The 14,820-nt window shown below is 42.4% G+C and overlaps 1 protein-coding gene and 1 long non-coding RNA gene across 3 annotated transcripts in view; one reads left to right on the forward strand and one right to left on the reverse strand.

Moving 5' to 3' along the window:
- LOC100748159 (cadherin-99C) overlaps positions 1-13,793 on the forward strand; it is a 76,648-nt gene extending 62,855 nt beyond the window's left edge. The window contains exons 1-17 of one of the 2 annotated variants that reach the window (XM_012381783.3): positions 369-574; positions 1,703-1,852; positions 2,571-2,789; positions 2,928-3,122; positions 4,202-4,489; positions 4,635-4,952; positions 5,241-5,381; positions 5,724-6,008; positions 6,180-6,353; positions 6,759-6,968; positions 7,496-7,627; positions 7,881-7,997; positions 8,202-8,600; positions 8,896-9,524; positions 10,029-10,259; positions 10,685-10,914; positions 11,563-13,793. In XM_012381783.3, the coding sequence (XP_012237206.1) occupies positions 500-574; positions 1,703-1,852; positions 2,571-2,789; positions 2,928-3,122; positions 4,202-4,489; positions 4,635-4,952; positions 5,241-5,381; positions 5,724-6,008; positions 6,180-6,353; positions 6,759-6,968; positions 7,496-7,627; positions 7,881-7,997; positions 8,202-8,600; positions 8,896-9,524; positions 10,029-10,259; positions 10,685-10,914; positions 11,563-11,879 (4,110 nt within the window). In that variant the 5' untranslated portion in view covers positions 369-499 and the 3' untranslated portion in view covers positions 11,880-13,793. Of the gene's footprint in view, positions 1-368; positions 575-1,702; positions 1,853-2,570; positions 2,790-2,927; positions 3,123-4,201; positions 4,490-4,634; positions 4,953-5,240; positions 5,382-5,723; positions 6,009-6,179; positions 6,354-6,758; positions 6,969-7,495; positions 7,628-7,880; positions 7,998-8,201; positions 8,601-8,895; positions 9,525-10,028; positions 10,260-10,684; positions 10,915-11,562 lie in introns of those variants that run through there. The other variant, XM_012381782.3, reaches the window with a different exon arrangement.
- On the reverse strand, positions 598-14,477 carry LOC112212215. Its single transcript, XR_004461096.1, has 3 exons — positions 14,303-14,477; positions 7,476-7,616; positions 598-1,026 (listed from the first exon to the last, which is right to left on the reverse strand). It is a non-coding gene; the product is annotated as an uncharacterized LOC112212215 (long non-coding RNA).
- Between the last annotated feature and the right edge of the window lie 343 nt (positions 14,478-14,820).

Raw genomic sequence — 14,820 nt, forward strand, 5'->3', positions numbered from 1 at the left:
GTGTAGCGTGCATAGAACGTTTCCGGGAAACAGGAAACACCGTGCGAATCCCAAAGCCGCTGTGGACGATGGCGCGCGCGCGCGCGCGAAACACGACTCTATGGATGATAGATTTCTGCGAAGATTCAGCACTCGTATGTAACACTCGTCCGCGCGATACTCGTAAAAGGAAATGACAGCGTTTCAGCGATAAAATCATCGAACCGTACCGAGATGCGTTTCACGACGCGCCGTTACATTTTGCAGTTTATTCCAAACATACGATATCGTAGCTTTACCGTCGATGTCTTTCGGTTCGAATACCGAAGCGATTTTACAAAGCCATCGCTTTCTTCGTTTCCTTCGTTCGCTATTCGTTGTTCCTAGCAAACGCGTCGCGACGCGTAGCGATATGCGGCTTTGTACAGGCTTGCGTAAAAATTTCAAAATTAAAATTGAAACAATGAAACGATGAATCGAAACAGTTTAGAATAAAAGTAAACGTCACGCGAGATCGACGATGGAACCTCTTAATCCGGTGAAAGTGTTGCTGGTCGTGTTACTTGCACGGCAACGAGTCAACGCCTTTTCAACGGTGAGCGAGCTGACCGCTAAGCGTATAAGTTGGTCGTTTACTTATGGATCACGTTCAACGGAATCGTTTAACTCCGACACTGACATCGGCGTGACGTATGGCGCGTGTAAGCGTACGGCCGAAAATACGAAACCTGCTTATTAAGAAATTACTTCGTCTGAAAATAATTGCTGTGACGCTTACGCGAATTTCGAGTCACGTATAAAACGCTATATATTTCAAATTGTCAGGAATATGTGAAATCTAGAAGGTGTAGACGATAACACGGCGAATATCTTCGTAGTTGCTTGAACTCGTGATCGATTTCTCTCTGCTGGTCGCAAGGGTAACGTGGATCGCTGCAACAGCTGCTGCTACAGGTGTGGCTCATTTGAATATTGCGTGGAACAGCTGGCTGCGCGTCTTCTCCAACGTATTGTCCTCCTTTCCGCCAAGTACGCAAACCTTCTCGACTGTAAATGTCGCGTTCTTCGTGCACTCGTTCCTTTTCCTTCCTTCGGCGTGATTAGATATTAAAAGATTATCAACGAGGTAAGGTAATCGACGACTAAACTCGGAAAAATATTTTTCCGACCGCCAAGACGCCAGATACGATTGTCTCTCGGTTACGACGATCGGTGCCACGCCCGTAAACGGTGCTACAACACACAAGAGGAAGAGGAAAGAACGAACAAAGGGCAAAGCGAAAGAGAAAAGTTCTTACGAAGCGGTAACAAAGTCTGTGCTGGATCACGATGGCTTCGAGTTCCACTGGAACTCGTAACCGCGGGCGTTTCGCCTTCTCGTCTCTCGCTGAAACTCGATTTTAGTACGAAGCGTTGCCTTGGCAGATAAAGATGCCCTTGTCTTTTCGCCTATTCGCAAGGATCGGCGAAACGATCGTTCTTGTTTTACTCGCGACGATCGCGACTTTCATAATTCGAGAATAATCGAGTCTCAAATGCAACCAGAAGGATTTATACGGTCAAATTGGACGTCGTTGATGCTCTTTAACGTATACGTTACTTTCTTATTGCGGAGAACGGCGAAAGAAATTGGTTTCATCGCGTTGAAAAGTACAACCGTGACCATGATGTTAATTGGTAAAATGAGGAGATAAAAGATACATGATAAACTGTTTGTTGATAGGATCGCGCAAGGAACGTATCCGAAAGGTTCACATCTACCACCACCTTGACGGTAAATATCAGAGACGACGATGATCAAGATCCTTCCTTCATCTATCAAGGTTGTATGCTGTTGGATGGCGCCTGCATTAATCCAGAATATTCGGCGTCCGTAAGTAGATTTATTTGATCCGAAATCTAGGGCCTGTAATTGTTTGAAACAAATAATTTCCTATAATTTGCTGTAATCGGACGATAATAAGCGAATAAAGTACATACATATATTGGCTGTTTACGCGTACAAGATGTAACGGAATATGAAACACGCTGGAAAATGAAACGAGCCTCGGTTCGATACGGGCCACGGAGAAGTACGAAAAGACCGATCGAAACTTGGCGCACATATCGTTGCAAAAACGTTGGTTAAATATAAATGTTGAGCGAGAGATCTCGTACGTGTTCTTATATAGCCCAAATTGTACGATAATCGAGGGAACTTTGGTAGGTCTAGAAATTCGCGAAGAATTGTAAGGTATAATGGGTACTATTACGTTTTACGAGTTCGCGATAGATAACGATTTGTCGGAGAAAATCGAGGCTACTTCGAACGAGTAAACTTTGGTGTACGTCGATATAAACGTATAGACGATCGCTAGTCTTAGAAACTGAACATTGGCAAACGAACGTAATTTTTGATCGCGGAGTACACGCACGGTTCGACGTACGCGACGCAAATGCGCCAATGCGTTATCGTGCATTGTATAGCACAAGACGACGTGCAACCCTGGATTTTTAATACGCGACCGATTTCTTTGCTCTGAAATCTCGTGCGACAACGTTCTAAGCTATCGGCCAACCGGTTCTATACATTGTGCCTTTTTCTCCATCAGGTATCGAGTGGAGTGTTATCCGGGATACTTAATATATCGCCGGAGAAAATACAAGCGGTTGATATGGACAGTATAAACGCACCCATTCATTACTCGTTTCTCAGTGGCAATCCATCGAATTATCGAGAATTTTTCGAAATAAACCCGAACACTGGCGCCGTGAAGCAAATCAAGGCGGTCGACACAACGGTTACCAAGAAGTTCGATATTATCATCAAGGTAAGAGTCGTCGTGACGTAACGTTTATTAAACATTCTCGTATCCGTGTATAACGTTACGTATAATGGCTAATAATACGTATATAATACGTATTTGTAAACGTACAGTAAAATTATTCGTTTGTTTACTGGACGGAAGGCCGTCGAGGTGTCGGAAGCGAAACGATCGGCCACAGCGAAATTGACCATCACTGTGAAGCCAGTCGACAGTAACCCCCCGATTATAACAGCATCGAACATAGAGGGTTTCGTCGATGAGAATGCCCCGATTGGAACAAAGGTTATCGACAAAATAGGCAATCCCGTGGTACTCACTGTTTCGGACGCTGATTTGGTAAGTTTAATCTTCGAAATCGATCTGACTCGGTTCAGCCAGCCATGCACCGATGCTTTAATTTCCCTCGTTCTTAATGAATAACGTTCCGCTACCTATCCGTTGAATCGATCTCTTAAAAAAAAAAAAAGAAAAAAAAAGAAAAAAAAAACTAGGAAAAATCGATAAAAGGAACAAAGTGAAAAATGAATATCTAAATATTTCGTTCCTTTCAAAACTAATTGCCACCTCTTCGATCGATCAAGGAACTCGGTTTTCTTCTTTTCTAGGAAAGATCGTAAACTCTTAGACAAATTACATCGCGTGACGACTCTACTTCGTTTCGTGAAAACTGTCAAGTATCGTGCGGAAATAGATCGACGCACGCTTGGTGCGTTTCGTTTCGGCAAAACATCGACCGCAGAGTTGGGCGAATTTTATTCGAATAACGAATAGTTTGCCAAGAGTTTATTCGCTGATAAGAAATAACGATTTTATTCGACGAAAAATTATTCGTTATTCAATTTCAGAACTAATTAAAAATGGACGGCAAAGCGGAAAGCAAAATTCAGCTATTCGATTTTTTCTACGTTAGCCGATGTCCATTATCCTTTCAAACGTTGTCAAAATGGCATTGATGTTCGATCGTATCGAAGCATCGATAATACATGACAAAAAGGATCGGATCTGTTCTACGTATGCGAAACTTTTTCCTTGATATTCGTAAGTTGCGACGTCATGTCAGCGAATAGCGTCTATGCTTGGATTCTGATAGTTCGTGGATCGCATCGAATACTGTCAAACGATGATGTGTACATGCAAGTATAGAGTAGCATGGCTTTACGTTTCTATACCGTTTAATAATCGATGCACGCAAACGATTTTACTTTCCATCCTAGAACATGTAAACAAAGTGAATAGCTATATATTAGGCGTAGAAAATATGTAATTAGCATGCGATTTCTAAACGAATATAGATAGCCGTGGATCAAGTAGCGTCAAATTAAACCTCCGTATGGTTTAATTCGCGTGTTATAGTAGGCCTTGCTTTATCGTATCTGTTTATAACGTTGCGTTTGTCGAATTAACTGTGCGTTTAGGGCCCCGAAGATCCGAAACCAGCTTACACTTTCGAATTAACCACCAATTTCTTCGCGATCGATCCTTCCGGTATACTCGTCGTGAACGAAGAGAATCTGGATCGTGATCCTCCGAGTCCTGGTCGTTTCCGGTTTCAAGTGGTGGCCAGGGAAAAGACGGGCGTTGCTGCTTCTGCGCCATTATCCTTCGTGGTGATATTGAACGACGTTAATGACAACGCACCTATGCTTCCTATGATAGCTCCCATCACCGTTCAGGCTGGAGAAACGAAGAAAGTAGTGACAAAGGTAGGCTCGCCAGTTCCGTGATATTAATAGAAAGCAATTTTATTTTCCGCTACTTGTTTCGCATTGAAAAAGAAACACGAAAAACAATGAAAATTTCATATCCACGAGTTGGAAAAATTCGACCGACCGATGTTGAATAATGTAGGTCGAGGCAACGGACAACGACGAAGGGGAGAATGCCGAAATAACATACAGCATCTATCACGTGTCAAATAATGGACTACATAAATTTAAAATCGATCCGAAGACCGGCCTGATCGAATCCGTGAGAAAGCTGAACGCAGGCGAACAATTCAGCATTACCGTACAAGCTACTGACAAGGGTGGAAAATATTCACAGACGATCGTCGAGGTAAACGTGATTCCTGGACCCAATACCAGGAGTCCCGTCTTCCAGCAACCGGTATACGAGGTGCAAGTCAGCGAGGGAGCGTCCATTAATTCCACGGTCGCCACGATTACCGTAAGTGTTCGTAATTACTTTTAACGGTCATCTTCGTTTTACGCTAACTCGTAAACTCGTTGTCGAGAGAGCGAGAGGACGTTGAAAAGAAAGAGTAACCGGTATTGGCGGCGCAACTGGCGTCGATTTTATCGGTAAAGCTGTCAAATAGGACGCGATTAACAAGAAACTAGAGAACGTTACCCGTTTCATTTTCGTCATTTTCTTCCAACATTTTCTTTCTTTATCTCATCGAAAACTAATCATTTTTACTTACGTCTTTAACTCGGTTTGATCTCCGTTTAATAGGCAGTTGACCCGGAGAACGATCCAGTGTCGTACTCGATCGTATCTGGAAACGATCTGCGTCAATTTGCGATCGGTGACAAATCAGGCGTGATCACTGTTATAAGGAAGTTAGACAGGGAGGATCTGACCCGTTATCAGCTGGTAAGTTTATGTTTGCGAATCGTTTAGTGCCTTTACACACTATCGACTACTGGTGGCCGGTCGTCGAGAGAGTACGTACACGAGCCCGTACGCACTGGGCCGTAGCGACCGACCAAGTACATCGAATCAAATCCTTTTTTCTTCTTTTTCGCAACTTCATAATTACAATGCTTTCCTCGACATCCAATTCCGTTGGACGATCTCTACGATATCGACAATTTTCGAGTCGCTGAGCTTCGTCGCCGAGTTTAGTCGTCTGATTTTCGGTTGTCCGGTGATCTGGTGGATGGTGCGTCGGCCTCTTAAGCACAGCTGTTTAACATCTTTTTTCTTCGTTGATAGCTGATAAAGGCCGAAGATTCTGGCGGTTTGTTCAACACGGCAACGGTAAACATCAAAGTAACAGACATCAACGACAAGAATCCAGAATTCGTCGACTTGCCTTACGAGTTTACTGTGAAAGAAGGAGAAGCTAGGAAATTAATAGGTCGGGTGCATGCCGAGGACGCCGATGAAGGCATCAACGCAGAAATCACGTATTTCGCGCCAGACGACATACCGTTTACCGTCGATCCTGAAACTGGAGATGTGTTGACGAAAATCGTTTTGGACTATGAGCAAAATGACGTATGTTTGTAAAATGATAACGTTAGCGATAGTAGAAGTTTGAATATTTCGTTGACGCAACGATCGTGAGGTACATACGTACATAACGGCGAAACAAAAAAAATGTATACATGTGTATTTAGAGTTTAGGAATAGGAGTCGCCAGGAGATTAAAATGATTTCGTTGCTTAGGAATACAAATTTGTGGTAACCGCGAGAGACGGTGCTCCTGATTACCGCTTAGCTACTGCTACGGTTACAGTGAAAGTTATAGACGTCGAGGACGAAGTTCCTGTTTTCCATCAAAGCAGCTACGAGGCTCGAGTTAAAGAGAATATACCAGATTACACGGTGCTTCAAGTAACGGTGAGTTAAGTTCGAGCGACACGATTCGATATCGAAACTGGCGGTTACCAAGTCGAGTCTCGATGGCGTGAAACCATTGGTCGATAAAAAAAGAGGAAACTTTCCAAGAAAACGATACGAACGAGTCTTTTGATCCGTTCGAAAGGATTTGAACGTTGCATCTGCTCCGATTATTCGCGAAAAATCGAATTATTTCGAGTTTGTTAAAAAGATTAAGCAACTTTTGTATTTCATCCAATTTGACTCGATTTTTCTTATTCCTTTTAACTACTTGGTTCGCTTTAACATAAATAAATTATAATTTTCGATTATCGTCGTATCACTGTACTGGAAGAGTAGAACGTTGCAAAATTCTAGACGAATAGCCATCCTCGTCGAAGCTAAAACAAACGCGATCAATTCCAGGCTGATGATCCGGACACAAAGAAGCAGATCACGTACATGATTAAACAAGGCAACACCGAACTATTCGGCATAGACCCGAAGACTGGAGTCATAAAAACCGTTCGCGGTTTGGACTATGAGAGGGAGAACCAGCATATCCTTATAATTGGCACCGTCGAAAATACCAGCGATTCGCCTGGTTCTACTACTAGAGTTGTGGTCAATGTTCAGGTATCGATCGTTGTAACTTTCTTAGACTCTTCTGCATCTTCGTATATCTGTACCGTGAAACGAGACGAGAAACGAATCAGCGCTTTACGAAAAAAAGGGGAAAAGGGGATAAAATACAAGTATCGTCGACTGCGTCTGGTAAATAGATGTAGCTAGTTTAGTTAACGAGTCCGTACCAATCTTGAAAGCTATAGTACAGTGGAGTTGAAAACTTCGTGCACCACCTGGCGGTCCTCCCTGCGGGAATATACGTGGGACAGTAGGATTCAATAGGAATGTATGCTCCTGTAAGATGATTCTACGAAACATTTGCTCTTGAATACATAATAATGTTGCAAATTTGTATCAAAAATCTAACTTGCCTAACTTGGCCGCGTATACTTTGTATCTACAGTTTTCGATCCTTCGTAGCATCGATCAGACTTTTAGTTTAATTAAAAGCAGGTCAATCGAGAAGCCTACTTCGAGATACAATCGGATAATCTTTTTCAAGAAAGATGGTATTACATGCCTTTGTTATTCATCAGGACGTTAACGACATTCCACCAGTGTTCACGTCAGTTCCTCGTCCGATTACGCTGGATGACGACGTTCCCATTGGCACGACGGTCATTAATCTCGTAGCAACAGATTCCGATGGCACTGCTCCTGGAAATCAAGTACGTACTCGCGATTAGTAATCCTTAAGTGGTACGAGTCTTTTTACTTTATTTTTTGCGGAATGCGTTTATGCTATTTTCTTTATTGGAAATTATACGTATAGATACGTAATTTCTATTTGTAACCAATATCGCATAACGACGGAAAGAAAAGAAATTGCTATCATTTGCTCCCTGATCGGATGTGATGGACGTTGGTCATAGCAGTTAACGTACAAAAGAAAGTCGATCGTTATTGTCTGTCGATTTATAGGTGAGATACGAAATTGTCGGCCGTGAAATAGCGAACAAATATTTTGTGATCGATCCGGACACTGGCGTGCTTAGGATACGAGACGACTTGCGTAAGGAAACGAACACTGAATATCAGGTAATATATGTGTATATATATATATGTATGTATGTATGTATGTATGAATAGATATAGATATAAAGCGGTTAAAATGTCGCGTTTCTGTTCGCTTTTATCACGGAGTTCAACGTCGTTCTTTCTACGTTGAATCTTGAAGGTTGTATGGTAAAATTAGACTTAAACCGAGCAGCATTCGTCAGGACCAAGTTATTAATGTTTCAGGTTGATGTTCGCGCGTACGACATGGGAGAACCGCAACTGGCGTCCGTCACGACAGTGCCAGTTTATGTTCGTCACGTGGCCACGGTGCCGCCAGAAATCGGCTTAGGTTTTGCAGAAAATTCCTACAACGTCGAAGTACCGGAAGATGCGGGCGACAATACGTTGATCAAGATAATCACGGTCATTAATAGTCACGCACACGATACTACGCCATTAAAATGCGAAATTTATAGCGGTAACGAGAAGGAATTGTTCGAAGCGAATGTTACGGAGGAACGGAATTGCGCGCTTAGACTCCGGAAAGGAGTGTTGGATTACGAAACAACGGAATCCTATCAAGTGAAACTCAAGTTGGAATCTTTATCAGGTCTATTGAATACCGACAGGAATACAACGATGGTACGTACTTACGAATAGGATGTATTAACGTTGATTAGTATGTAAATAACAAAGGAAAAGTTGATTTTAGAAATTAATTAATTAATAGATTAATCGTTGGAATTAAAGAAAAAAGAAAAAGAATACAAAAATATAGTTAGAAAACAACTGAAACGCCAAATCGTAACGTTATAAACATTATCAATTTCAAAATATGAAATTTGTTGAGCACGTCGTAAATATATGGCGAATAGAATTGATCTGCGATTTGCCTTTTCTTCGAAAGACTCGTTCGAGTTTCGTTTCTGGATTACAGGTCAAGATTCAAGTGCTCGACGTAAACGACAATAAACCGGAGTTCATTTTCGCGGACAGTAGAGCAAAACTATCGAGAGGACGTTACTTTGCTGCGATTCCCCGAACCGCCCAGTTCGCGTCGACGGTTATACAAGTGAAAGCACACGATAAGGATAACGGCAAGTACGGCAAGCTCGAGTACAAAATACTTGGTGGACGAGGATCGGACTACTTCGCCATGGACAGTTCTTCCGGAATAATAAGAACCACCGCGACTTTCGATAACGTGGATCTGTCCGAGCTTCCATTCAAATTCGACGTTCGAGTTCGAGATAATCCTAATTCGACTGACAACTTTAACTCGATCGTAGCTCCGGTTATAGTGAATCTGATCGAAGAGGAGAATCTAATGATTCTAGTAGTTCAGGACGCGCCACCAGACGCGTTGCAAAAGGAGGCATCCAAGATCGCTGGTATCATCGAGGAGAAGAGCGGTCTTTTGATCGGCATCGATAGAGTGGCAGTGAGAAAAAATTTGACGAAAAATGGAACCGTCGAGATGTACCCTCAGGATTCCGACGTGTGGTTCTACGCCATCGATCCAGATACAGAAGCTATTTTAGATAGGAACAGTTCGCGTATACAAAGGTAAGGGATTCGTTATTTACACATTATATATACAATATTATCCGTAGCCGACCGTATCGATACGAGAATCTAGCGCGAATTAAAACAACCATCGTGATTAAAGTTTCTTTGACACGGAAGAGAACGACTGCGTGCTCTTTTCGCATTTTTCTTTCCTCTCTACTAAAAATACACGATGTTGTATGCGCGTCTACTATATGTAGTCTATATGTAGTATTATCTAGGAAAAGGAAACAAAAAAAGAAAAAAAAAAAGGAAAAAACAACATTATTCTTACATGTTCGTTTCCAAGTCTACGAGTAATTTGTCGTTTTCATTACGGATAGGCGAAAAGCTCGCAGTCATCGTAAATAGTAAGTACGTAGAAGGTAACAATTTTATTTTTATAGCCACGTAATGGCGAATCGACGATTCGCGCGCCACTTCGTCTCGAGGCTTATCTACACATTGCCGAGTGGTCGAATTCGAAGGGCAACTTGCGAAATACGCGTGGTTCTGTTGCAGATCGATTATCGAAAAAACGGCTATGTCAAATATCACCTTCGACGTGTCGACGCTGGTCCGAGCGAATGCGATAGACATTCACGCGCCAGTAATGCCAGCCGAGTCGGTACGCACGCAAACCGCCATCGCTTTCAGCGGCGAGGTATTTCCGTATGCCTTGATAATCATCGCGTGTGTCATCTTGATCCTAGGCATAGCTGGTATCATCTACATTTGCGTGTCCTGGTCCAGGTAAGTTGCTCGTTTCCGTTAGTGACAAGGTGTATGATTGCAGTCTCGAACGGAATTTCATTCGTTTGCCCTAACCTGCCGTTAATGCGTTAATTATCGCGAATCGCGAATAGAAAGGAAAACGTTGGATATTCGAACGATCGGGCAATTTTGAGCGCGTCTGTCGCTGCAATAACGTTCTTACCGTGTTAATATCGCGTGAAAGAATGGTTTTCAAGTGCCGCAATGAATATTTATAGCAGCGACGAGCTCGCGTACCATGCAAATTCATCGTTCCCTTTATTACATTCGTTAGAATTAATTACGCTTTCCGGCGTGGTTACCTCTTAAAATTAAAATTAAAACGTTTAGCGCTGCGATACGTCACACGTTCGTTCAACACTAACTATTCGCTACACGAATATTCTGTTGTCTCGTGTGCATAGATACAAAGCGTACAAGGAACGAATGCAGCGGATGTACGTCGTGCCCCGTTACGATCCTGTGTACGTCGAGCCAAATTTGAAAGAATACGAGACACAGGTGCTTCAAATGAGCGTGCCTGTCGACGACAACGACAGCTATAACGATCTGCAGCTTGATTTCAGCAATAAGAATCATGCGTTCAGCTTGGACAATGTTAGCTATATTACCAAAGATCACGGAGAAAGTACCGGTAATTCAAATATTTTCTAACGATTATTACAGTTACGTACACGCTATTTTATCGTCTATCGTAATATCGGCAAGTGTAAAACACGTATCGATGATTTGCGAAATATATTTAGATAGAGCCCTGATCAATTTCCAAGCTCTTCGGCCGACTAAGTACATCGTCAGGTATCGAAAATGTAAGAAACGGTGGACAGAAAATATTCGAACACGATGTACAACGACGAACCGCTTTGTCGCAAGGAGAGGTTGCAAGTAAACCTTAAAACGATAAGAAATATCGTATAGCTGCAACGGTTAAAGATAAGAGCGTTTTAAAAATAATTGTTTGGTTCGGAAGGTTTGATACTCTGTCGCCCTTCGGATTTTTCGCATTTTTCTCTCTTTTATCTTTAGAAATCTTTCGAATTTCAAGTTCGTACGAATCATTTTGAACGGTGGAATATTGAGTTTCAAAGCGGAAGCGAAAACTCGGTTTTTAACAACGTTACGATATTTCTCAGTCAACCATCGATTTACTGGTCGAAGAAGAGTTTGAAGACTCTCGAATTTTTCATTTTGTTTCTCTGAAAAGTGGTTGTCCCTCGACGCGAAAATAATTAGCAAGACGAGGAGGACGGAATTGATGGACGCGTGTTTATCATCTGTTTAGGTCAACAGAGCCCTGTAAGTTCCGAAGCGGCGACCACGGCACGTGCTTCCAGCATAGTCGGTACCCACGGAGAGACGAACATTCACTCGTTGCGACGATCGACCCTTGGTAGAAAAAATCCTAACAGCAACGCGAACACGTTGAACAACCACGACACGACGCCTGTCTTAAATCCGCTCTACAATCACGGTAACGATCTACTCAGTCCTAGTCCGTCGAACGACAACGTCACGTTCAGAGAAAAGAGGGATTATTCTCATCTAGGGTTCACGTATTTGGGTGAACAAAGCCCGGTGGAAACGACCACGGAGTTGTAAAAAGGGGCTCGGATATGCTCAACTGGAAAATTTTGCTAGAATTCTTGGTCCAGGTTTTGCGCTGTGCGATCGTTTTCTTACGATATCGACCTATCGGTTAAAAGAGAGAAATTACAGCGTCGCGTGTTTTCCAGATTAAGTTCGCGAGGATCAAAACAAAGTTCGTTCCGTCGAGGCGACGACCGAACCGAAGCGAACCGAAAGCAAGCGCCAGTGCATTTTTAAACGAGCACAAGAATTTGTTCCACGTGACGAACTTTCGATCGAATTGTCGCGATGAATAGGGCAGCGCATGTGCCACGACGCGAAACGACATCGCGAATACTCTCTACCGACGATGAACGAAATCCGGCGAGCTTCTCTCCGCGAAAAACGTCGAAAAGCGTGGAAAAACTTTGAACGTTGTCCGTCGCGCGTCGCGATTCTACAAAATGCGAACGAACGTGGCACGGCGCGATCAAAATCATTAGTTTCACGGTTTTCTTTGGAAAATCCGCCACCGAGCGCGGTTATCACGACTGTACAACGAAATTGCCATCGATTTTGCGACAATCGGGCGCAACTTCAATGTGATTTATGCTTCTTGATCCGATGCAATGACCAAAAATGCTGCGTGCTCGTGCGTATAATCGAAAAGCAAAATCGGAAGATCGAGGCACCGTTCAAGTCTCTTCCGACTATCGCCTGATATTCTCGGGGTTAGCGACAGTGAAACTCGATTTTCTTTTCTTTTACTTTATATCGAGATACGAATACGCGAGTTGTTCGAGTATTCGTCCGTCGGTAATTTGTAGCGACGAGACGAGAATATAAAGAATATACTCGAGATGTATATACGCATAGACCGTTGCTACGTCGCTGCCGCTGCGAATATTTCGCCTTGGTGACGAAGATCATTTACATCGAATCTATGCTGTGCAATAGTTCGTTATCTCCCGCGATAATGTTGACGAATAGATTTCATTTTGCGCGCGATGCGTCCATCGTCAATTCTCGTTTACGTCTAAATCGATGATACAAATTTTTATTCGAAACATGTGCAGAAAACGCATAGCAGTAATTACGAGTCATCGTACCGTCCAACGTAGTAGTAAGGATTAATAATAAAATAATAGATTTCTAAAGTTTGTATGTGAGCGAATAATGGAACGTGTGCACTGTGTATATGTGGATCGGCCCGTGGACTTAAATATGTATATGCATGAGAGAGACCCCCGTAAAACCATTTGTATAATAAGATCTTTTTATTTATAATTGCGCGTTTGCTCATATTATTATTATTATTATTATTATTATTATTATTATTATTACTCCAGCAATGGTACACATCGTTGTTACGTACTGTTACAGAGTGAAAATTTTCTTCGGCTATTTTCACTCGCAAAACATTTTTTATTCCCTTTCCTTCTTTTAACCTTGAACTACGAAGCGGACCGCTCTTTCAAAGTGCGGTTCTTTTTGCAGATATTCGATAAGTAGGGGGAGGGGTGATTAAGCAATTAAATATAAAATACGTGAAACGCGTTTAAATACGAAGATACCTACGATTATCGATCGGCAAATATCGTGCACTCGATATAATAATTTCCAATACAGATTTATTTCGAGCCTTGTACGTAAGATCTGCTAAATCGATTATTTGCATCCATTACATTATGCGGTGAACGATATCCAATAGTGTAATTTATTATATAAGAGAAAATTGTGAGACTTGATCGATTAAATCTCTAGTCGTATGGCGAACACCTTTTGTAACGAATCTCTCGATCGTTTCTACTTTGTTTAGGATACAACGTTGAAAAATTATCCGCATCGCCGATTCTTTGACTAGAGCGTTAATATCTTTTACTCATAGTTGTTTAAAGTACGAATGCTGTAAAAATTGTTAATACCTAATAAATCCATTATATTTACATAAAGTCGGTCTTTTATATTAATCTATGTAATTTGACAGATCGCTGTACTCTTAATCAGTTTCGGTAAATGCTATTAATAACAAAATTAGCGCGGTTTAGAGCTATCGTTTGTAATTATTCAAGACTCTCTTGACAATTCTTTATCGATGAAAGAAAGGCTATAACCATACGTGTCTTTGCAAAGTCTAGATTTTATTTTTTACTCGATGGTAATAAAGAACGATTAATAACGCGATCGAAATAATCTTTGAGAAAAAAGAAAGAGAGAGAGAGAGAGAGAGAAGGAGAAATAAAATAATAGGAAGCGAACAATTTTTTCATGTTATCGATACGTACATTTTTAAATAAAATTGGGAAAATGCGAAAATGCGGAAATTCGAAAAAGTAAGTTTCAAGTAATTTTATTCGTAAATCGAGCGGTGAAGTTCAGAGCGAAAAAATATGACGCACCCAAATGTATCACAGGAGCCGATGCAAGTATGATCTTAGCTCTAAACATGAACACACGAACAAGATTCCAAACGAAATTGGTCGGTCCGGTTAAAAGCAGCGTTGGTAATTGGAGCAATTAAACTTGTAAACCGATGCGAAAGCTAGGCAATTGACCACGGTGGTCTAACGTTGGTCATTGACAGCGGAACGAAAGCTGGTCGAGTGGCGAAACGTCCGGACTAGCGAGCAGGGATCGACTAGGACTCGCGTCGGCGCTGTTACGACGCGACGCAGCCGCATCTGGACCAACCACCGGACGACGTAAGGGCGGAAGATGAGCGGAAGGTGGGAAGGAGAGAGCGTACCGCTCCCGAAGCAGATGACGTCGGAGTTGGCAGCGTTTACCCTCGGCAGTATCGTCGCGATAGTACACGGCGGAATTCTCTATCGGTGTTCGCTGTGAGATCCGTTCGAGGAGACTCGCGGAAACTCCGGCAGTTGGCACGTGAGATCGGTACATCGATTTTTCTCGGTAACCAGCATCTTTCTCCAACGACGTTCCGTCGATTGCCGTGCGCGCGCGCGCGCGCGCG

Source organism: Bombus impatiens, unplaced genomic scaffold (assembly GCF_000188095.3).
Source record: "Bombus impatiens unplaced genomic scaffold, BIMP_2.2 scf_0135, whole genome shotgun sequence".
Classification (NCBI taxonomy): domain Eukaryota; kingdom Metazoa; phylum Arthropoda; class Insecta; order Hymenoptera; family Apidae; genus Bombus; species Bombus impatiens.